The sequence below is a fragment of the Oncorhynchus nerka genome, linkage group LG26 (genome assembly GCF_034236695.1).
Source record: "Oncorhynchus nerka isolate Pitt River linkage group LG26, Oner_Uvic_2.0, whole genome shotgun sequence".
NCBI lineage: Eukaryota > Metazoa > Chordata > Actinopteri > Salmoniformes > Salmonidae > Oncorhynchus > Oncorhynchus nerka.
In genome coordinates this window covers 10,637,833-10,663,113 of record NC_088421.1, presented here as the reverse complement: position 1 = coordinate 10,663,113, position 25,281 = coordinate 10,637,833, and the positions used below count along the sequence as shown (strand labels likewise).

Sequence of the window (25,281 nt, the reverse complement as noted above, 5' to 3'; positions counted from 1 at the left end):
AGACAAATATAATGGTAGGTCCTTTAATATTGCATTTGTAGCTTAAGTAGCCTAATGCTACTGTCAGATGAAAAACAAATAGCTAACATTGTACCACCATAGACATTAAAACCAGATTACCACAAATCTAAACCGGAAGTGAGATAGTGACCTGTTTCATGTAGAAGTTATTCCCGGAAGATACGTTTCGTCGATGATGATGTACTAAATCAGGTGAGTTAAAGGCTCAGGACTACAGTTGTTCCTTTTTTAAATTCAAACCAATTTCGTGTGGTCATTGTTCAGATGTGAAAGTTGTATCCTATTTATTTATGTTTAATTGTAATATATTCATGGGGTGTATAACGGGGTGTATACTGTGGCTATGTTGTTAGCTAGCTAATGGTAATGCTAAAGACAGCGCTAGCACTGTTGTTTGCTCCACTTGAAATTGGTTTGAATTTAAAAAAGGAACAACTGTAGTCCTGAGCCTATATCAATTAAATATCACCCCCATGATTATGTACTAATTCTACATGTGTGTACGTAAACGGAACCTGCATGTATTGCTAAGCCAGTTGTAGCTAGCCAGTTTCAGTTTAGCTGTCAGCTAGCTGGTTAGCTAACTAGCTATCTACGGTAGCTAGTTAGCTATATAACGTTACCTAGTTATTGTACAGTTTTAGTACCATTTCTATTTCAGTGATTTATGTCGACTGGTTTTGATATGACTGTCTGAGCATAACTCATTCAAGTTGGTCACTTATGTCATTTGGCTGGTGGTACACAGGCCAGATCTCAGGGTTAAGTTGCTTGTCTGTAGGAGGGTCATTTAGCCTAATGTGTTGTGTTTAGTCTTCAACTGATGAATTCCATGTTAATCAATAGTGTAAATAGGCCTACTCAGAATCAGATAAATCAACAGCATTTATTGTTATCTCTAACAGTCGATTGTTCAAAGTAACTGGTTTACTTTATTAGAGGGTGGGACCGGCCATCACAGTGAATATCAACTCTTGTCTTATGACAAAATCTATCATCTTTACGCTTTCTGTGCATGTATGCCTTTTTAAAAAACTGAAAACACTGTGTTGTTACGTTTTTTCCTTGTGCGGTATTGACATTTTAATTCAGTCAGTTTTTGACAGCACTTTTTGTACCTGAATGCCAAAACATCAAAGAGATAAATAAAGGTGCTCAAAGTTGACCCACTTTTGCATACCCCACCATACTATGAGACATCCATATCTTCATCACTGGAAAAGGAAACGGTTCAGATTGATACAATTTAAAAGCTTACAAACAGGGTATTGGGAAATTCAGAAGATCATCGGGCAATAATTCGGTATGATCTTCTGTCTAGAATAGAATATCATCATTGATGCTGACCAAATCATAATGTTACTGGTCGCTTATACACATAATTAGCAGATGTTATTGTGGGTGTAGCGAAATGTGTGTGTTCCTAGCTCCAACAGTGCTGTAATATCTAACAATACAAGCTAACCTAAGAGTAAAAGAATGGAATTAAGAAATATAGACATATTAGAACAGGCCATGTCTGAGTCTGGAGTATAAATAAAAGTGTGTGTGTGAGAGATGTATAAGCAGTATGTGGATAGAAAATGTAATATATTTGAAGAAAACATAAGATACAATAATATATATGCACAGTAATAGTTGAATAAGATGGCCTTCACTAGAATACAGTACAGTGCATTTGGAAAGTATTCAGACCCCTTGACTATTTCCACATTTTGTTACAGCCTTATTCTAAAATGGATTAAATTCATTTTTCCCTTCATCAATCTACAAACAATACTCTATAATGACAAAGAGAAAACAGGTTTTTAGATTTTTTTGCAAATGTATTTAAGTAGAAATACTTTATTTTCATAATTATTCAGACCCTTTGCTATGAGCCTCGAAATTGAGCTCATGTGCATCTTGCTTCCATTGATCATCCTTGACATGTTTCTACAACTTGATTGGAGTCCACTGGACATCCCTTCAAATGAGTGATTCAGCTATTTCAGCCATACCAGTTGCTGACAGGTGTATAAAATGTAGCACAAAGCCACACAATCTCAGTAGACAAACATTGACAATAGAATGGCCTTATTGAAGAGCTCGGTGACTCAACGTGACACTGTCATAGGATACCACCTTTCCAACAAGTCAGTTTGTCAAATTTCTGCCCTCCTAGAGCTGCCTCGGTCAGCTATAAGTGCTGTTAGTGTGAAGTGGAAACGTCTAGGAGCAACAACGGCTCAGTCGCGAAGTGGTGGGCCACACAAACTCACAGAACGGGACCGCCGAGTGCTGAAGTACGTAAAATCGTCTGTCCTTGGTTGCAACACTCGCTACCGAGTTCCAAACTGCCCTTTGGAAAGCAAGGTTGGCACAATAACTGTTTGTCGGGAACTTCATAAAATGTGTTTCCATAGCCGAGCAGCTGCACACAAGCCTAAGATCACCATGTGCAATACCAAGCGTCGTCTGGAATGGTGTAATGCTCGCAACTGGACTCTGGAGCAGTGGAAACACGTTCTCAGGAGTGATGAATCACGCTTCACCATCTGGCAGTCTGACTGACAAATCTGGTTTTGGCAGATGCCAGGATGCATAGTACCAACTGTAAAGTTTGGTGGATGAAGAATAATGGTCTGAGGCTGCTTTTTATGGTTCGTGCAAGGCCCCAATGACATGGCAACAGTTTGGGGAAGTCCCTTTCCTGTTTCAGCATGACATTGCCCCCGTACACAAAGCGAGGTCCATACAGAAATGGTTTGTCGAGATCGTTGTGGAAGAACTTGACTGGCCTGTACAGAGCCCTGACCGCAACCCCATGAATTGTAACGCCGACTGCGAGCCAGGCCTAATCGCCCAACCTCACTGATGCTCTTGTGGCCGAATGGAAGAATGTCCCATCAGCAATGATCCAACATCTGGTGGAAAGTCTTCCCAGATATCCTGTTATAGCAGCAAAAGGGGGACCAGCTCTCTCTCTTAATGCCCATGATTTTGCAATGAGATGTTCAACAAGCAGGTGTCCTCGTACTTTTGACCACGTAGTGCATGAGAATATTTTCCTCTTCTTATATCCCTAAACACTGGGCCAGTTTCCCAGACACAGATACTCCATTCAATTAGCTTTTTAGTCCAGGACTAGGGTTAATCTACTTCTGAGAGATCAGCTCACTGGCCACACCTCACCATTACTCCCCCTCTCTCTGTCCCAGGTGGATTGGCCCCTTTCTCAGTAGGAATGCCGGGCGGAGTGGACTATGGGGAGTTTGGGGGGAGCCTTCCTGCCATCGCCTCTCTGAATGCGTCCTACTCCACCACTGTATCCCTCCCCTCCCCCCACTACCTGGTGGTGCCACCTGGGGAGAAGAAGGTCATCTCGGACGTCCGTCGCACCTTTTGCCTCTTTGTCACCTTTGACCTCCTCTTCATCTCCCTGCTGTGGATCATCGAGCTCAATGTGAGTTCACTCGTTGTCAATCTATTTCTATTCTACTTATTTTTTTATTTAGTGTAACCTTTATTTAACTAGGCAAGTCAGTTAAGAACAACCTGGACAACGCTGGGCCAATTGTGCGCTGCCCTATGGGACTCCCAATCACGGCCGGTTGTGATACAGCCTGGAATTGAACCATGGTCTGTAGTGATGCCTCTAACACTGAGATGCAGAGCCTTAGACCGCTGCACCACTTGGGAGCCTGTTTTATTGTTGCTTTCTCTCATGTGTCTCACATGTTGTTCTCTGCCCCTTGTTTTTGACTTTTTCTCAGTATCACTATCCGTACTTATTTTCACTGTTCTATATTATGCCAATTGTATATGTTCTGTGTGTGTGAACCACAGGGTATACACTGAGTATACCAAACATTAAGAACCCCTTCCTCTACAAGGTGTTGAAAGCGACCACAGGGATGCTAGCCTTCCCTTTCCCGTGTTCACTGTCAAGTTAGCGGGATGTCCTTTGGGTAGTGGACCATTCTTGATACACACGGGTAAAAAAAAAAACAGCAGTGTTGCAGTTCTTTTTTTGTGTTTTTTGTTGTTGTTGAATTTTACCCCCTTTTTTCTCCCCAATTTCGTGGTGTCCAATTGTTAGTAGCTACTATCTTGTCTCATCGCTACAACTCCCGTACGGGCTCGGGAGAGACAAAGGTTGAAAGTCATGCTTCCTCCGATACACAACCCAACCAAGCCGCACTGCTTCTTAACACAGCGCGCATCCAACCCGGAAGCCAGCCGCACCAATGTGTTGGAGGAAACACCGTACACCTGGCAATCTTGGTGAGCGTGCACTGCGCCCGGCCCGCCACAGGAGTCGCTGGAGTCTGGTGGCACAGCTGGCGCTGCAGTACAGCGCCCTTAACCACTGCGCCACCCGGGAGGCCCCTAGTGTTGCAGTTCTTGACACAAACCGGTACGCCTGGCACCTACTACCATACCCTGTTCAGAGGCACTTAAATATTTTTTTCTTGCCAAATTCACCCTTTAAAAAGCATACATACACAATCCATGTCTCAATGCTTAAAAATCCTTCTTTAACCTTTCTCTTCTTCTTCATCAAAACTGATTTGAAGAGGATTTAACAAGTGACATCAACAAGGGATCATAGCTTTCACCTGGTCGGTCTGTCATGGAAAGAGCAGGTGTTCTTAATGTTTTATATACTCAGTGTATTGCTCTTATCTCTTTACCACTTCCTTAAAAATGTGAACAAGATTGTTAGTCAGATGCCCAGCAGAGCTGTTAACAGTTTATTTAGGTTATTTTCTCTCTGTGTGTGTCAGTTACTTTCTCTCATTATGTCAGCGGTCCCCTAATGATGATGGTATGTATGTATGCAATAGAAAGAGCTTGCCTCTGGCTGCATGTTTTACATATGGTTCTACTCTTGCTTTGTCCCACTGCAGATCGATAACTCCATTTGGCAGAGCCTTGAGCTGGAGGTTGCCAAGTACAACTTTCAGTCCTCCTTCTTTGACATCTTTGTGAGTGTAAATGATCAAACTATAATTGTAATGGGTCAGAAAGTCGTACGTTTGAATGAACTGAACGTACTGTCACGGTTATTCACCTGCCGATGCTTGCCTTTATTGAAATCAAAGTCGTCATGGCCAGCTCTCACGATCACATACGGGAATAACTTTTTAGTTTTACTGTTTTCTGGTTTGTCTTTCTTTTTTTTCTTTTCTCCACCATAGCTCCTTGCCTTGTTTCGTTTCCTGTGTCTCCAGTTGGGCTATGCTGCTCTGCGTCTGAGGCACTGGTGGGTCATTGCGGTAAGAGAGCTCCTTGAGACGGACCGACAGACTGGTACCTAAATGGACTGATGGTCATATGTGGTGGGCTGACTGCTCTCACCCAATACCAGCTGTTGTTTTTAACAGTGTTTCATTCTCATAGATCACCACTCTAGTGACCAGCTCCTTCCTTGTAGTCAAAGTCATTCTCTCCAATGTGAGTGCCTCCCCCTCTCCTCTTACCAGAAACAGTTTGGACTGAGCTCCACACTTGTTTGTGTTCAAAGCCACTTCACATTTTCACTTCTCTATTCAATTAGAACATTAATATATTGTCAGTTTGTCTGCAGTTGACCTTTACTGTGTACTCAGCATGGTGGGGATTATACATTCAAATCTATTCTAATCTGAGTTAAGCCTTTCTGCTGCCCTCTGTGTTTACGCGCCGTGTCGACAGCCTGAAGCCACACTCCCCTACAATCTCTTCACTATTTATTTATAACGAAGGGGAAGGAGACATAATGTTGCTGTTGTCAAGATACTGCTCAGCATAATTTCTCAGAAATGGCATAAGTAGTAGTTTATATTCAAATGGGATATGGCTGTCCACACAAGTGTATGGTAGAGTCCCAAATGCCACCCTTTCCTCTATAGTGTACTACTTTTGACTAGATCCTTATGGACCCTGGTCAAAAGTAGTGAACTAAATAGGGATTAGGGTGCCATTTGGGATGTAGCCTATATATACCACTTGTCTCAGACTGACATGTCATTCCTCACACAGCTGCTATCCCAGAATGCCTTTGGCTATGTGTTACCCATCACCTCCTTTGTGGTGGCGTGGCTGGAGACATGGTTCCTGGACTTCAAGGTGCTCTCCATAGAGGCTGGTGATGAGAGAGGTGAGTCACAGAGTGATGGATACATTTGAATGGGTCAGTGGAAACTCCTGGACATGTTTGTTCAGTCATTTTACAGAAAGCACATGAATATGCAAAAGAAGAGGACTGGCCACCCCTCATAGCCTGGTTCCTCCTAGGTTTCTTCCTAGGTTTTGGCCTTTTTAGGGAGTTTTTCCTAGCCATTGTGCTTCTACACCTGCATTGGTTGCTGTTTGGGGTTTTGGACTGGGTTTCTGTACAGCACTTTGAGATATCAACTGATGTAAGAAGGGCTATATAAATACATTTGATTTGAAGGTTTGTGCCCTCAGGAAATCCCCTCAGAAGGAGGAAGTGGGTTGTAGTAGACAGACCCAAGTAGGGAAGGAATGATGCATTGGATAATGGAATGGACAAAGAGGAGAGGAAGATATATAGTCTTTTACGTCTCCCTTTATGGTCTCTGTCTCCCTCAGCCTACCTAGCAGCAGTGAACGCAGCGTCGGAGCGAGCTTCCATGATCTACCCTCGCGCTGTGTCTGAAGGACAGTTCTACTCTCCACCTGAATCCCTCGCAGGTACCACACTACATCTCCCTTTCTCTCTCCCTTATAATTCTCAATGTCTTTCTCAATCTTCCATGTCTCGCTTTCTCTTTGTTTCACCTTTACGCTGTCTCTTCCCTAACTGTAATCTCCATTCTACCTGTGTGTGTGTGTGTGTGTGTGTGTGTGTGTGTGTGTGTGTGTGTGTGTGTGTGTGTGTGTGTGTTGTTTTATGTTGGCCAGGGTCTGAGGAGGACCTGGATGAGGAGGGGCTGGGTCGCAGGGCAGTCTCCCCCCAGGAGAAGGAGCTGGTGTGGCAGGGTAAAGAGGCCATGGCCGTGGTGGAACAGATCCTGGCCCAGGAGGAGAACTGGAAGTTTGAGAAGAACAATGTGAGTGGCTAGTTCAGGGGCGTCAAACTCATTCCATGAAGGGCTGAGTGTCTGCTGGTTTCTGTTATTTCCTTTCAATTTGTATCCAGTTAAGACCTAGACAATCAGGTGAGGGGAGTTCCTAACTAATCAGTGACCTTTACAAGGGAGGAGCAGACACCTGGCCCTCCATGGAATGAGTGACACCTGTGCGCCAGTTGCTTCTAGTTAGCTACCTGTTGTTGTACGCTGTTAGTTTGTGGGTTGGACACAAGATGGTTTAATAGTGACAGATTGACTGGATGTTGCTAATATGTTGTTGTTTCTCCTTTTGTCAGGACGCGGGGGATTCTGTGTACACACTGGAGATCCCCTTCCATGGAAAGACCTTCATTCTCAAGGTACATGGTCATCACTTTATTTCTGTGTATGCTTTTACACCTGCATTGCTTGCTGTTTGGGGTTTTAGGCTGGGTTTCTGTACAGCACTTTGAGATATCAGCTGATGTACGAAGGGCTATATAAATAATTTGATTTGATTTGTATGGCCTTTGCTTTCATAACGTGTGGCTTGTCTGGTGTAAGTATTTGGCACATTGGGCTATATGCCTTCGGAAAGTATTCACACCCCTTGACTTTTTCCACATTTTGTTACAGCCTTATTCTAGAATGGATTAAATACATATTTTTCCTCAGCAATCTACACACAATACCCCATAATGACAAAGCGAAAACAGGTTGTTCGACATTTTTTTTAATATATATAAGAAATACATAAACATAAATATGAGACTTGAAGTTGAGCTCCGGTGCATCCAGTTTCCATTGATCATCCTTGATGTTTCTACAACTTGTTTGGAGTCCACCTGTGGTAAATTCTAGATGTGCAGTGGTCTAAGGCACTGCATGTCAGTGCTAGAGACGTCACTACACTGGTTCGAATCCAGGCTCTATCACAACCGGCCGTGATTGGGAGTCCCATAGGGCGGCGCACAATTGCCCCAGCGTCGTCCAGGTTTGGGCGGTGTAGGCCATCATTGTAAATAAGAATTTGTTCTTTAACTGACTTGCCTAGTTAAATAAAGGTTACAATTCAATTGATTGGACATGATTTGGAAAGGCACACACTTTGACAGTTGACAGTGCATGATGAGGGGAATAAATGATTGAATCCATTTTAGAATAAGGCTGTAATGTAACAAAATGTGGAAAAAGTCGAGGGGTTTCTATACTTTCCGACGGCACTGTATATCGTATATTCAAGGTCTTCCTAGACTGTTTGATAGGTTTTGTATTTATAGCTATGTGTTTGTGTGTGTTGTCTGTCCCAGGCCTTCATGCAGTGTCCAGCAGAGCTGGTGTACCAGGAGGTGATCTTACAGCCAGAGAAGATGGCCCAGTGGAACAAAACTGTTTCTGGTTGCCAGGTAACCTGCACTATCCTGTCCCCTCTTTTTCTCATGACCAGTCATCAGACAAACAGGCTTAGCCTAGTACAGTGGACCTACTGTGAAAACCAATTTGTTATGATTCGGATAAGTTGTTGTGGCCCGTATGATGGTGATGTAGAGGTTAACCTAGGCCCTGTGTGTCCCCAGGCGCTCTCATTTGTTGACTTCTGCAACCGTAAAAGCCTTGGTTTCATGCATGTTAACATCAGAAGCCTCCTCCCCAAGTTTGCTTTATTCACTGCTTTAGTACACTCTGCCAACCCTGATGTCCTAGCCATGTCTGAATCCTGGCTTAGGAAGGCCACCAAAAAATCTGAAATTTCCATCCCCAATTACATTTTCCATCAAGACAGAACTGCTAAAGGGGGCGGAATTGCAATCTACTGTAGAGAGAGCCTGCAGAGTTCTGTCATACTATCCAGGTCTATGTCCAAACAGTTCGAGCTGTTGCCACTCCTTATAGACCCCCCTCAGCTCCCAGCTGTGCCCTGGACACCATATGTGAATTGATTGCCCCCCCCCATCTATTGTCAGAGTTCGTACTGCTAGGTGACCTAAATTGGGATATGCTTAACACCCTGGTCGTCCTACAATCTAAGATAGATGCCCTCAATCTCACACACATTATCAAGGAACCTACCAGGTACAACCCCAAATCTGTAAACATGGGCACCCTCATAGATATCATCCTGACCAACTTGCCCTCTAAATACACCTCTGCTGTTTTCAACCAGGATTTCAGCTGTCTTTGCCTGTATCCGTTATGGGTCCGTGGTCAAATGACCAGGAGCAGGCCTTCCTAAACGACCTAGCCCGGGTATCCTGATTGTTCTTTAAAAGTGCTTTCCTCACCATCTTAAATAAGCATGCCCCTTTCAAAAAATGTAGAGCTAAGAACAGATATAGCCCTTGGTTCACTTCAGACTTAACTGCCCTTGACCAGCACAAAACCACCCTGTGGCGTACTGCACAAACTTCGAATTGTCCCCGTGATATGCAACTGTTCAGGGAAGTCAGGAACCAAAACACACAGTCAGTTAGGAAAGCTAAGGCTAGCTTTTTCAAACAGAAATTTGCATCCTGCAGCACTAATTCCGAAAGTTTTGGGACACTGTAAAGTCCATGGAGAATAAGAGTACCTCCTCCTCCCAGTTGCCCACTGCACTGAGATTAGAAAACACAGTCACCACTGATAAATCCACGATAATCAAGCATTTCAATAAGCATTTCTCTACAGCTGGTCATGCTTTCCACCAGGCTACCCCGACCAACAGCTCTGCTAAAGTCTTCGAAAGCCAAGTGAACAAACAGATCACCGACCATTTCGAATCCCACCATACCTTCTCCGCTGTGCAATCTGGTTTCCGAGCTAGTCACAGGTGCACCTCAGCCACGCTCAAGGTCCTAAACGATATCATAACCGCCATCGATAAAAGACAGCAAGTACTGTGCTGCCGTCTTCATCGACCTGGCCAAGGCTTTAGACTCTGTCAATCACCGTATTCTTATTGGCAGACTCAACAGCCTTGGTTTCTTTAATGACTGCCTCGCCTGGTTCACTAACTTCTTCTCAGATAGAGTTCAGTGTGTCAAATCGGAGGGCCTGGGCCGACACTTTTCTCTGTACATATCAATGATGTTGCTCTTGCTGCGGGTGATTCTTTGATCCACTTCTACGCTGACGATACCATTCTGTATACATCTGGCCCTTCTCTGGACACTGTGTTAACAAACCTCCAAACGAGCTTCAACACCATACAACACTCCTTCCGTGGCCTCCAACTGCTTTTAAATGCTAGTAAAATGAAATGCCTGCTCTTCAACCGATCGCTTCCGGCCCGCTCGCCTGGCAAGCATCACTACTCTGGACGGTTCTGACTTAGAATATGTGAACAACTATAAATACCTAGGTGTCTGACTAGACTGTAAACTATCCTTCCAGACTCATATTAAGCATCTCCAATCCAAAATGAAATCTAGAATCTGCTTCCTATTTCATAACAAAGCCTCCTTCACTCATGCTGCCAAACACCCTCGTAAAACGGACTATTTTACTAATCCTTGACTTCGTCGATGTCATTTAGAAAATAGCCTCCATCACTACTCAGCAAATTGGATGCAGTCTATCACAGTGCCATCCGTTTTGTCACCAAAGCCACATATACTACCCACCACTGTGACCTGTATGCTCTCGTTGGCTGTTCCTCGCTACATATTTGATGCCAAACCCACTGGCTCCAAGTCACCTGTAAGTCTTTGCTAGGTAAAGCTCTGCCTTATCTCAGCTCACTGGTCACCATAGCAACACCCATCCGTTGCACGCGCTCCAGCTGGTATATTTCACTGGTCATCCCCAAAGCCAACACCTCATTGGCTGCCTTCCATTTCCAGTGCTTACCGATCACTGCAGCCCATCTGTATATAGCCCAACCAACTACCTACCTCATCCCCATATTTGTTTTTGTTTTTCTGCTCTTTTGCACACCAGTATTTCTACTTGCACATCCTCATCTGCACATGTATCACTCCAGTGTAAATGACTAAATTGTAATTACTTCGCCACTATGGCCTTACCTCCTTACTTAATTTGCACACACTGTATACAGATTTTTCTATTGTGTTATTCACTGTACGTTTGTTTATCCCATGTGTAACTCTGTTGTTTTTGTCACACTGCTTTGCTTTATCTTGGCCAGGTCGCAGTTGTAAATGAGAACTTGTTCTCAACTGGCCTACCTGGTTAAATAAATAATTAAAGGTGAGAGGGAAAAAAGAAATGATGCCAAAGGCTGACATTGCTTTCACTTTGTTCCTTTAGATCCTCCAGAGGGTGGATGACAACACCCTGGTGTCGTACGATATTTCTTCCGGAGCAGCAGGGGGGGTAGTGTCTGCCAGGTAACTCAACACAACATGGACTACCTCGAATATGGAGTCACCTTTTTCCCTATGTGGTGCACTTTGGGTCAGAAGTAGTACATTCTATAGGGTGCCATTTTCTATAGGGTGCCAATCCTCGTTTTGTCCATGTTTTGAATGTAAAAGTTGTTCATGCCCTTGTATCCCTTAGGGACTTTGTGAATGTGAGGCGGGTGGAACGCAAACGAGACTGCTACATCTCTGCTGGCATGGCAACCGACCATGGCGCCAAGCCTCCACACAGTCGCTATGTCAGGTCTGGCCTTGCCTCTAGACAGCCTCATTTCACTGGGAACAATACTGAAAGCAGATCAAGTCAACCAAACCATTCATGCTAATTAGCTGATATGTGATACTACCATCCCTACCCCCTCTCTCTCCTCTCCTCCCTACCATCCATCCCTCTCCTCTCTCTTCCCTAGAGGTGAGAATGGTCCAGGAGGGTTTGTGGTCCTGAAGTCCAGCAGTAACCCCTCGGTTTGTACCTTTATCTGGGTGCTTAACACAGACCTCAAGGTAAGAACAGCCTGTTGAGGATGGTTTGTGTGTGCTTGTTGCTTTGATGTATTGTCGGTGGGCTGGAGAAGCAGTTTAACTTTCATGTCTGATCTTGTTTTGTCTCAGGGTCGACTTCCCCGCTACCTTATCCACCAGAGTCTGGCTGCCACCATGTTTGAGTTTATGGCCCATCTACGCCAGCGCATCGCTGACCTACGGTCCACTCGCTAGATGCCCTCTCACTTTCTTCCTGTAGGGAAGCTTATGCCTGCAACCCACAGCGCCACTGCAGGTTTGGTGGTGTCACTGCAGATTTTTAGGAACACCTACATTTGGAAGTGCACCTGAGATTATGGTGGATATCAAACTTACTTAGACTAGAGGAAAGTCAACAGCATAGCGAATGGGAGACTGCTGTGTCTTTTAGATGTGAGGAGGTCTGGGGCTGTCAGAGGAGATATTCCTCCCCTCCCATGGACTCCATGTTGTTTTTAAACAGTCACACACATGTTTATGTAACTTTTCTGCTGTTTCTCTCACTGGGACGCTAGCAGTATTGAAAGTGCAATGGAGGTCGGATTAGGACGATGCCTGACGAGACTTGATGAAGGTGGACGTCTTTTTGACTGCGTAGGTTTTTTTCCTCTCTCACTGGAAGAGAACTGGTGCAATTACTGTGGGTTTGCTGCATTAGACCGCTAACTCTGAGCCTTATTCTGCCGCACATTTATTTTAGCCATAGACTGTCTGTTTTGCTTTTTTCTTGTTATTTACACTGTCTTCACTATCATTCTCTTGTAACCGGGGAAACCGCTACACATGACCACATTATGAACAAATATTGAGCTGTTGGAACACGATGAACCCACAATGTGTCCCTTTTTGTCCTCGTTGACCCTCACTGCATTGAAAGCTGACTGTCGGAGTGCTGTGGTCCTCCAGCCAGTAGGGGGCGACACCACCACCACTCATCTACTAACAACAGGAGACCACCTACTTAATGGAGCTCAAGATGGGTGGTTGTGATTTACCGGTCGCTCATGGGTTCATAAAGAGTTTCAGATACTCGTCTGTGCCAAGCCTTTAGTGGCCTTTTTAGCTAGAGGGAATCCATCTGCCCTTAATGATGGTTGATCTAAGTTGTAACTGTATTGGTAAATGTATCGCAGCCTTCTGAAATAAGCCTTTACTGCAGACATACTATAGATAGAGAAGTGTCAGTAAATTTAATTATGTGATTATTTATGTTAAACATTTTATCATTGTGGTGGATGCAATATTGAAATTGACTATAATTGGAGTTCTGATTCTCTACTGTCTGTATGTAATAAAAATATGCCAGCTTCGCATATCAAACCCTTCAGCCATCAGCCTGCTGTGTGCATGTTGATGCAGTGCTGAATGTCTGGTATGTCAGGTCATTGAACATTACATTACACGTGTGAGAACTCATGTTCCCCTCTCATGCATTGCAGTCCTGTAAAAAAAAATAATAATCATAATTGGAACTTGTTCTGTTTTTGGCTCCACTCTATTTTAGGGCCCTAGTTAACAGGCATAGCTACATCATGATTGTATCAGAACAGAAACAAAACATGTTGAACAAAGAAACAATGTTACATTTTTTTTTACGGGCTGTCTGAAAGTGAAAATAAGGTCTTCGATTTCCATGAAGAAGAAAAAGAAAGTCTGAAGTTAATTTGAACAGTTTGCCATCTGTGTGAGTGGGAGTTTCACACTTAAGTCAGTTCTGTAAATCCCTTAACTAATAATTGGGCTGAGAAAGCAGTTGGTTGGTTTGGTGCCTTTGTCACAGTGAGAGAAATGGGCATAGTGTCACTGTGACCACACTATTCTTTCACTGTTAGGACTTGTCTATTAATACAATATCACTTGTTTGCTAAAGGTAATTTCTTTTTCAGTTTTATATGTTTTCATTTCTGTGATTGTTATAATGTTTTGAAATCATACGAACTGCAGATCATTTACAAAAATGTGTCAATTTTAAGATAGTTTTCAAAAATTTTAACAGGATACTGACCAACTTTTTTTTAAACAGAAGATTAGCCCGCATCGAATCTCTAATAAAATGTTGAAATGAGTTATTGATGAAACGTCCTGACTCCCATTTCTCAGCCTTTCCAGTAACCCCCCTCAACCCTGTAACACAAACTGTCCAAGATGCCTGGGTGAGTAGGTTATCCTGTAGGCCTACATAGAAAGGACCAATTTTACAAAATGTACATTTGTGATGTTAGGAGTGACTCCACTTAAAAGGAAGACTTCACAGGGAAGGTGTCTGGGGTCACAAGCAGTTGATCTTAAACCACTGTGTGTTTGTTAATTGGGTTGATGCAGGCAAAATACAGGGTTTTGTCCATTAGGTGCCAAACTGAACAAAGAGGACTAGAACGTGGAGAGACTGCCTGGACTTGTCCACAGCAACCTTTGGTTTGCTAGACGTTCACGTTATATGGCCGACCAACCACACTACTTTCATTTTTGGCTTAAGTAACCTTGGGTGTTATGTAACCATACCAAACGTGACATGTCATACTGATATGAGCATCCCGGATTTTCGTTTACTATGTTACGCCTAGTCTGAGACCTGGTTGTCCAATAGGAAACACTTATTGTTTTAAAAAGTTTCTTATTGCGTTCCCTAATGAACATGGTCACACTCCATTTCTCAGTCTCTCTTTCTCACCATGTCTACAATTTGTATGGTTCTCTGTGTGCTCATGGTTGAGGCTGAGGTGTTTTATATCATGATTATAACACTGACTAAAGTTGGCCTCACCTGAAAGTCACCCTGTCATGGGAGCTGTCCATTAACTTCTTACGATCGATTTGACAACAGCCAGTGAAAGTGCAGGGCGCCAAATTCAAACAACAGAAATCTCATAATTAAAATTCCTCAAACATACAAGTATTATACACCATTTTAAAGAAACTTGTTAATCCCACCACAGTGTCCGATTTCAAAAAGGCTTTACGACGAAAGCATACCATGCGATTTATTTTAGGTCAGTGCCTAGTCACAAAAAAACAGCCATTTTCCAGCCAAAGAGAGGAGTCACAAAAAGCAGAAATAGAGAGAAAATGAATCACTAACCTTTGATGATCTTCATCATATGGCACTCATAGGACATCATGTTACACAATACATTTATGTTTTGTTCGATAAAGTTCATATTTATATCCAACAATCTCAAACTACATTGGCGCGTTATGTTCAGTAATGTTTTGCCTCCAAAACATCCAGTGATTTTGCAGAGAGCCACATCAATTTACAGGAATACTCATCATAAATGTTGATGAAAGATACAAGTGTTATGCATAGAATTAAAGATATACTTCTCCTTAATACAACCGCTGTGTCAGATTTCAAAAAAGCTTTATGGAAAAAGCACACCATGCAATAATCTGAGTACAGCGCTCAGCCACCATACAGATACCCGCCATGTTGTGGAGTCAACAAAAGTCAGAAATATCATTATAAATATTCACTTACCTTTGAACGTCATTGGAATGCACTCCCAGGAATCCCAGTTCCACAAATGTTTGTTTTGTTCGATAAAGTCCATCTGTATGTCCAAATACCTCCTTTTTGTTTGCGCGTTTAGTCCAGTGATCCGAATGCACAAGGCGCGAGCACTAGGTCCAGACGAAAAGTCAAAGTTCTATTGCAGCTCGAAGAAACATGTCAAATGATGTATAGAATCAATCTTTAGGATGTTTTTATCCTAAATCTTCAATAATGTTTCAACCGGACAATTCCGGTTGAACATTGCACGTGACTAAACTAAATGCTTTCTGCCAGACCCCTGACTCAAACCGCTCTTATTTGTTTCCCCTTCATAGTAGAACCCTGAAACAACGTTCTAAAGACTGTTGACATCTAATGGAGGCCTTAGGAAGTGCAATTTGACCAAATTTACACGGTATATTGGATAGGCAATCACTTGGAAAACTACAAACTTCAGATTTCCCTCTTCCTGGTTGGATTTTTCTCAGGTTTTCACCTGCCATATGAGTTCTGTTATACTCACAGATTTTCTATCCAAATCTACTAATAACATGCATATCTTAGCTTCTGGGCCTGAGTAGCAGGCAGTTTACTCTGGGCACACTTTTTATCCGAACGTGGAAATAGCGCCTCCCAGCCATAAGAAGTTAACAGTTCCACTTCAATCTGCTATATTGTCCTTTTTTGCCTTTTGGAGTGTGGTAGATATAATTTTGTGAACCATGCGTACCTTTGGTCTAGAATAAAAAGAGGTCCATTCTGCATGGATAGAATCTAGAGTATTTTTATAATAGGGGCACTTGAATATCTTATTTACTGATGAAACGGTTCTCTGATATATTTGCTATTTTACCATTTCCACTATGTGTAGAATACATCCAGATTGTTGGCCTAGGGGCGATGACATCTTACAACAAATATTTTATTTTGAAGAAGTACATTCCCTAAACAAAAGCTTGTTTTGTTTGAAATATGTAGCCTAGGCTTCTTTCATCTGTGGAGTGTGTGGTTTTAAGTGTATATGATTGGATGAATAAAGGAGATAAGAGTGGGGGTACAGGAGCTAGGGCCTTGCTATTGCTGCTGGGGGGCAGAGGATCGTTCAGCTCACATGACTGGGCTGTGACTGAGTTGGGTCTTGTGTGGATCTGTGGTGATGAGTAAGAGGGGAGAGGCTACTCAGTACTTTCTTTGTGGCGAGACATTCCCCGGGTCATCCTCTCTTCCAGCTTCTCTGATCCAGGAGGAAAGTCTCTGGGCCAGGATTTGGAGACCCTAGCTAGCTACCTCTTCTGTACCTCAGACATCAGGACCTGGAATGAGAAGAGGATTCCACACCATTGGAGCCCATAGATCTGTAACTTTTGTGTCTGGAAACTAGTTGAAAATGACCTGTTCACTCTTGACTCTCTTTAGAATGGTTTCTGTCTGACCGAGATATTTTTATTGAAACTCATTTTGTCAGTGTGGAGGCAGGGTATCAACAGAGTGAGAATCGTGGGTGTTCCAACAGCTCTGTGAGTGCTTGACAAACTTTTTCTCTTCACTCCTGTGGATATTGTTTTGGAGTCAAACTCGGAGGGTGTGACCAAGGTTCCAGGTCCGAGCCCTCATTCTACACCACTGGGTCACCTATCCTCAGCAGCCACAACAGGGAACTGGGAGACAGAAAGGTGGATATAGTGTGTTGGGCCAACTACACCGGTGGAGAGGACCTTTTTTTTACCCCTTCTTACCTGTCCTGTACCTGGATAGGACTTGGAAAACGGTACCGTATGCCACCTCTTGTTTTAAAGATGTTAACCATATCTGGACACTAGACCTTATCTGGACCTCAAACTGCTCTCACACTATCTTCTCAGACTGCTCTACTACCCTCTCTGTCTCTCCATCAGAGATGGGGGCTGCCTTCAAGAGGTTCTGTGCTCTGTTCTGCTGCTGCTGTAGCGATGATGAAAGTGAGGAGAAGGAGCCTTTAATCAGGTATGCAATCCATGACACAGTGACATACACACTTATCGCCATGACAGCCTATGACGCACTGACCTACACACTTGTCGCCATGACACACTGACATTCACACTTATCGCCATGACACACTGACATTCACACTTATCGCCATGACATTCACACTTATCGCCATGACACACTGACATTCACATTTATCGCCATGACATTCACACTTATCGCCATGACAGCCTATGACACACTGACCTACACACTTGTCGCCATGACACACTGACATTCACACTTATCGCCATGACACACTCACATTCACACTTATCGCCATGACATTCACACTTATCGCCATGACAGCCCATGACATACGCACTTATCACCATGACAACCTGACACACTTCCACCACAGGAGGCTGCTGAGGGGAGGACGACTCATAGTAATGTCTGGAACGGAGTCAATGGAATGGCATCAAACATGTGTTTTGATGTATTTGATATCATTCCACCTATTCCGCTCCTGCCATTACCATGAGCCCTTACTCACCAATTAAGGGGACACCAACCTCCTGTGACTTACACACACTTATCGCGGCACACAATATGATGCTTAAAAAAACAGTCACAATTCCTCATGTGATTTCTCACCCTCCTTATGTCTCTCCACACCAGTCCATAGATTTGAGAGAGATGTCATGCTCTCCATCCACAGCCCCCCGATTTAGTCACACTAGTGTAATACACAGGTGTGGAACCAACCAACAAAGATCCTCTCTATATCTATAGAATTGATAACAGCTTCACAGTCATCCTGATGTTCCCCTGATAGACCACGCGCCTGTCTGTGTGTGTGTCTATTTGTTTCAGTCCTGACACTTTGGAGTACTTCGACCGCGAGGCAAAGAAGCGAAGGGAACAGGAACAGAACCTATGGAGTGAGCCAGGCGACCCGAGCCACTCCGAGAGAGACGATGACCGGATCCTGTACAACCTCATCCAGAACAGGAACCAGACCCGCAGGGGCTCGCTGGTACCAGAGGGGGGACCCAGGGAGGGGGACCCAGGGGACACTTACTGTATGACAACAGAGAGTTTGGGTTCCTAAGAGGGGGAACAACTCACTCGGCACACACTGGTTGAATCAACGTTGTTTCAATGTAATTTCAATGAAAATACATTGAATCAACATGGAATAGATGTTGAATTGACGTATGTGACCAATGGGAGGTGGACAAAATGAGATATCTTGGGAACAGAGAGGCAGCGTGAAGTTATGCTAGATTGTCTGCTCTGTCTACAAGGTTTTTGTAGGGCAGCATACAACACTTTACCTCCATCAGCCAGTAGATGGTGCATTTTATGCGCTCTAGTATAATGTAGGTCTACATTATCCAACTGGGTATCATGCCTGTCCTCTGTTGTCTCCTGTTTGTTGGGTGAATGTGCTGCTATCTCACGTTAGGCTTACCTTAGTTGATAAACCTCTGTTTGTGGCGATGGTTGTGTACTAGGTTAATATGGTTTGTATGTAACCCTGCACCCTTTCCCTCTGTAGGCGCACCGGCGTCTGAGTGTGGACATTGAGGGTATGAGAGATCTGCGTCGGGAGGTCAGGGACAAGTGGAAGATGATCCTGGAGAATTTAGGTGAGCGAGAACAAATGGAAGGGTAAAATGAGGGTGAGCGAGAACCAATGGAAGAGTAAAATGAGGATGAGGGAGAACAAATGGAAGGGTAAAGTGAGAGAAAGACAAAATGAATGAAATCTTATCTCAGCAACTGTGAACTCTCATTGGCTCAGGGTTCATGGCGGAGGCGGAGTCTCTGCTGACGGTGTCTGCCAGTGCGTCGTATGACCGTATGAAGAACGCCTCGGCGTCACGCACACTACTGCACACGCTCCACTCTGAGACATCTATCTTCAACACCCGGGAGGCCCCACCTGAGAGATACCTCTTCATCCTGGTGAGAACAGAATCTAACAGATTCATTCATTTTGTTTCATGGCTATAATGTCTTCCACTTCCAAATCACTTCCTGTTTGATGATGATGACTCTTATGTCTCCCCTCTTCCTCTGTTTACTCTTTCTTCCTTCCCTCTTTGGGTCTTTTCTCTTTTTCCGTCACTCTTTATTTTTCACCCTCTCCATCTTCCTCTCACTTTCCCTCCTCTCTCCATCTTCCTCTGTCTTCCCCTCCTCTCTCCTTTTCATATAGGATCGTCTCATATACCTGGATGCTGCTGAGGACTTCTTGGCGAAGGCTAGACGCTTCTACCCCAAGCGTGATACTGATGATGAAGATGAGGACAACCCATTAGCCGTCAACCTGCCGTTGCTACTGGCCAGAGTGAACCGCACCATGAACGGAGAAGGGAGCGATGATGAGGACGAGAGGCTGGATGAGGAAGATGGGAACGGAAGAGAGGACAACTTCTAGACAGAACAGGAGCTGCAATCACCTCAAACAGTAGACAGGGGGCAGAACTTAGTTTATGTTGCAGAGTTGGGAGTATGCAGTACTAGGATGTCTGATTCTGAATGTACTTTGTTGAAAATACTCTCCCAATTTGCACTAACACTAGGGGCTCTATTCAATCTGTGTTGCTGAAGTGTTACAAATTGTGCAATAGAAATGTAAAGGTCATTTTTGATTGAACAGACATATGCAGTGTTTACTGTGAAAGCAGTCTCTGCTACACGGGAACATTGCCTTTACATTTCAATCACTCTGTAACGCTGCACTTCCGCGATTCAAATTTAGTAGAGCCCGAGGTTTAACAAAAATATACAGCTTTCCTTTCTCATCAGAAACGTGATCCAATTTGATTCTGGTTTTCTTATTTTTCTGTTTAGGCATACTTAGCTGGGTCTCAGGTATATCAGGGAGAGTTTTGGAGGTTATCACCCTGCCATTTTTTTTTTTATCCATCCAGACCGTGTTAGTTACCCAACTCCCTGGGCTGTTCATTATTGGTCTAAGCCAGGGAACACAGTGGACACAGTTAAACACAGCACTGAAACCCGTAGGGCACAGCTGTCCTGTTCCACATCAGCACTTTGTCTCATGATTATCAGCACTTGTTTTATCGAGTCACAAGACAGTCTTTTAAAACCAGTAGTTGAGATTACCTTGGAATAAATGTGTCGTAAACAAATTCAATCATTTTTGAGTTGTCAATTTCCTCACGGACCATGCTTATCAAGAGGTACTAGTGTGTTTTAGTGCATGAAGTTTACAGAGATGAGTTTAGTAACAAAATGACTCAACTTTGAGTGAGTGTGTGGGTCTGTATGAACAGCGGAGGTTGCAGTATGTGGTTATCTAATGGTCACTTTAAGTACATGTCAAGATTGTGAGAGCGTTTGGGATGTTTCCGTGAGTTGAAGGGGATGCAGCATGTGTCTTATGTTCTATTGTAAAGTTGATATGGAAAATAAAGTGGCAACCTGATACTGCAGACGAAGTTGTGTTTGTTTGTTTGTTTGTTTGTTTGTTTGTTTGTTTGGCAAGGTTAATGTGTCCACGGGGAGCTCTAAACTCCCAGTCACATGTCTGCATTGTGTGGTCACAGCTCCAACACTGTGGCTCAGCCATGCCTGCTGTGAGCCACGCCCCACACAGATGGCCTCTGACCTGGCCTGTCCTGGGCGTGCTCATCCCTCTGGGTTCACAGGGGTGTGTGGATGAGGATGTTGATGTTTTGATGGTCAGCTGTCTGTAATGTTACGTGAGAATGACACTGGTGAGGGTACATCTCTCAACACGGCAGCAGCCTGTTTCTTAGAACATAGACGGTGGATTCATGCCCATAGGGGGAACAAAGCCACACGCTCCCTCAGATGTGTCCTGTTTTTACATTTTCAGATGTTAAATTAATTACTCAACTTCATTTTTAAGCCCATGTTTTATAATTATAAAAAATATATATTTTGTGGAGGTGGCACACTGACTGGACAAGGCAAAGTGTACCCCCCCTCCCCCTCTATTCCTTCTAGTAAGTGGTTCCTTCCAAAGTGCACAGAGCAAAGAGGTGCCTAGACAAGATGCTAAATACTCTAGTCTAATAGTTGCAGTATTGTCAGTGGAGAAGAGAAAGTGTGGAGTGACACTGGATTTTAGCTGCCAGTGATGGGCAGGAGGTATGTTTGTGAATTAATTTGATTAAGCTGTGTAGCCTATTGATTCCTTCTTGATGAAAAAATAAACAAATGTTTTGCTGTTTCTCTGTAATACTTATTTTAATAACTATTTTGTTGGTGATAATTTTCCTGCACAGCAGTAAATGCAAAGTTTTCAGTTTTAAAAAGTTTAATCTCCACTTATAAATTTCAGACTTAATTTGCCCTAACGAAAAATGATTCAACCCCAACGAAAATGGCCATTAATTACAATCCACATAATTTAAATTTCCTGTTGCTCAGGAATATATTCCTGCTGTAGAAAACTGGTTCAAATTAAGATCCTACATCTGTAGCCACCTATCAATTGTATGAAGTTGGAAATTCATAGACAGAACTATATATGCAAAGATTGACAGACATTTAGATTGTTCTTAAAAAAAATGTAATGACAATAAATAGATACACAATTGACTAAAATGTATTTAATTATTGGCTTATGACACTATATACCAGTGTGCCAGTTGTACTAAACTCCTAAGGCATAAAGATTCTTAAAGAATCAATGTCCATCGTTCATTTAAATGACAATTGAACAGGACAAAGTTTACAAACAGGTTGCCTTTTTTCTTTGCTTCATGGGAAAATTTTTCCAACAATTGTTTACTGACAAAAGATATCAGCCAAAAATGATGTCATGGCTTGAGAAGCTTCTGATAGGCTAATTGACATAATTTGAGTCAATTGACAGAAAAAAACATGTAGACTTCCACACGTGTGGTTCATCTTTGGGAGCAATTTCCAAATGCCTGAAGGTACCACGTTTGTCTGTACAAACAATAGTACGCAAGTATAAACACCATGGGACCATGCAGCCATCATACCGCTCAGGAAGGAGACGCGTTCTGTCTCCTAGACATGAACGTACTATGGTGTGAAAAGTGCAAATCAATCCCAGAACAACAGCAAAGGACCTTGTGAAGATGCTGGTGGAAACAGGTACAAAAGTATCTATATCCACAGTAAAACGAGTCCTATATCGACATAACCTGAAAGGCCGCTCAGCAAGGAAGAAGCCACTGCTCCAAAACCGCCATAAAAAAAGCCAGACTACGGTTTGCAACTGGTGGTGGCAGCATCATGTTGTGGGGGTGTTTTGCTGCAGCAGAGACTGGTGCACTTCACAAAATAGATGGCATCATGAGGCAAGAAAATCATGTGAATATATTGAAGCAACATCTCAAGACATCAGTCAGGAAGTCTAAAGCTTGGTTGCAAATGAGTCTTCTAAATGGACAATGACCCCAAGCATACTTCCAAAGTTGTGGCAAAATGACTTAAGGACAACAAAGTCAAGGTATTGGAGTGGCCATCACCAAGCCCTGACCTCAATCCTATAGAATATTTGTGGGCAGAACTGAAAAAGGCCTACGAACCTGACTCAGTTGCACCAGCTCTGTCAGGAGGAATGGGCCAAAATTCACCCAACTTATTGTGGGAAGTTTGTGGAAGGCTACCAGAAACGTTTGACCCAAGTTAAACAATTTAAAGGCAATGCCTTCTGACCCACAGGGAATGTGATGAAATAAAAGCTGAAATAAATCATTCTCTTTACTATTATTCTGACATTTCACAAGGTGCATGTGAACTTACGACTTCAACTGTATTTAAAAGCTGTTTCGTGTGTTTGAAAAATGCAATATTCTCCAACCACCCCATCACATACTTCGTGCCCCCTCTAAAAATAACGGATGCATTATGAACATGCACACACACACAATCATTATCCCTCCCTCTGTCTGATCTTGGTGTTAACATCTCTCTCTCTCTCTCTCTCTCTCTCTCTCTCTCTCTCTCTCTCTCTCTCTCTCTCTCTCTCTCTCTCTCTCTCTCTCTCTCTCTCTTCATTTAAGTGTCACTTCCCAGCAGCTGAGGCTGATTGTATAGTTATGTAACAGAGAGAGCATTCCCTGGCACTGTGGAGGGGGACGGAATGATCAGCCTGGCAGGATCACCTTATCATTGCTCACCCTTAGGGAACTTCTACAGCGAAGGCCTCATTAGAATAGTGGCGTCACAATTAATCCATGAACAGAGCAACTTTGAGTACCCATGCGGGTCCCTATCACACTTACAGTCAGGCAGCTGCGTCCCCGCCAGACATGTGACTTGTGTTGTTGTTGTTGTGTGCTTAAAGAACCCATGCAACCATTTGTATTTCAATATCTAAGCATTTCCGGGTTACAATTAAGTAACTTGCTGTGATTGTTTTCAATTAAAATGGTAAAAAATAAACAAGAAAAGCTTCTTAGCAAAAAGCTATTTCTCAAGCAATAATTTTGCTAGCACTGTCTGGGAGGAGACGACAACTGAAAACTAGCACAAACCCCAGAGGTGCCTAATTGCTATTACAGTGGGGCAAAAAAGTATTTAGTCAGCCACCAATTGTGCAAGTTCTCCCACTTAAAAAGATGAGAGAGGCCTGTAAATTTTCATCATAGGTACACTTCAACTATGACAGACAAAATGAGGGAAAAAATCCAGAAAATCACATTGTAGGATTTTTAAGGAATTTATTTGCAAATGATGGTGGAAAATAAGTATTTGGTCAATAACAAAAGTTTGTCTCAATTCTTTGTTATATACCCTTTGTTGGCAATGACAGAGGTCAAATGTTTTCTGTAAGTCTTCACAAGGTTTTCACACACTGTTGCTGGTATTTTGGCCCATTCCTCATTGCAGATCTCCTCTAGAGCAGTGATGTTTTGGGGCTGTTGCTGGGCAACACGGACTTTCAACTCCCTCCAAAGATTTTCTATGGGGTTGAGATCTGGAGACTGGGTAGGCCACTCCAGGACCTTGAAATGCTATATATGTTATATACCCTTTGTTGGCAAAGAGAACCTATGGCCAAATGCTTGAGGCTGGCTTGATGCAAACTAGCACCTGCTAAACATTATGTTTATTTCAATGTGAAATATGTCTTCAATGATCATACCTTTGATCACACAGGGGATAGAAATTACGGAAATGGAATGTTCCGTCAATTGCTATGGGTAGTGCAGGTGGGAATACCTAATGTGAAAACAGTGTACTGCAATTTACAGTACTACATTCAAAGGGACATTTTGAAACATGTATCTTACAATTTCTATTGGATTAACTGGTTGTTAAAATAACTACATTGAGAACATGTCATTATGTGGTGTTTTGGTGATTAACCCTTGTGTTGTCTTAAGGGTAAAAAATGACCCGCCACTATGTTTAACAGCAGAGAAATCACCCTAAATTATATTTTTTCAACTTGAAATTTGATGACTTTTCCTAGAGTGACCCAACATTAGAAAAAGGGAAACATCGCCTTTGTCCATATTTCCATGAAAGCTGTACACCACCAGGGTACAAAGATTGTCTTAGGGTCATTCTTGACCTGGCAGTCATAAAATAATTTACACACCACAAAAACACACACACACACACACACACACACACACACACACACACACACACACACACACACACACACACACACACACACACACACACACACACACACACACACACACACACACACACACACACACACACACACACACACACACACACACACACACACACACACACTGCTGTAACACTGACTCATATGATAGTCACTAATGTACTGTATGTGCGAGGTGAGTGAGTGTAAAAAAAAAGACTGATTGACTTATCAAATGTGAAAATGTATTTAGTTCTGTTTTTTGAAAAGGAGAATGATCTCACTGCA

General features: G+C 43.0%; 2 protein-coding genes across 2 annotated transcripts; both read left to right on the top strand.

The window, feature by feature from the left end:
- Positions 1-138: 138 nt before the first annotated feature.
- Positions 139-14,009, top strand: LOC115110255 (stAR-related lipid transfer protein 3-like). Its single transcript, XM_029635755.2, has 14 exons — positions 139-213; positions 3,222-3,466; positions 4,914-4,991; positions 5,205-5,282; positions 5,407-5,460; positions 6,028-6,145; positions 6,601-6,702; positions 6,913-7,061; positions 7,379-7,441; positions 8,372-8,467; positions 11,310-11,389; positions 11,562-11,666; positions 11,833-11,926; positions 12,035-14,009. Exons 2-14 carry the CDS (start codon positions 3,248-3,250, stop codon positions 12,137-12,139), a joined length of 1,341 nt encoding a protein of 446 aa, XP_029491615.1. The 5' UTR covers positions 139-213; positions 3,222-3,247; the 3' UTR covers positions 12,140-14,009.
- A 2,575-nt stretch (positions 14,010-16,584) lies between these two features.
- LOC115110258 (melanoregulin-like) lies at positions 16,585-20,854 on the top strand. The gene is made up of 6 exons (XM_029635759.2): positions 16,585-17,205; positions 17,333-17,420; positions 18,261-18,423; positions 18,949-19,039; positions 19,195-19,358; positions 19,612-20,854. The coding sequence occupies exons 2-6, from the start codon at positions 17,335-17,337 to the stop codon at positions 19,831-19,833; spliced, it is 726 nt and encodes a 241-aa protein (XP_029491619.1). The 5' UTR covers positions 16,585-17,205; positions 17,333-17,334; the 3' UTR covers positions 19,834-20,854.
- The last annotated feature ends 4,427 nt before the right edge of the window (positions 20,855-25,281 follow it).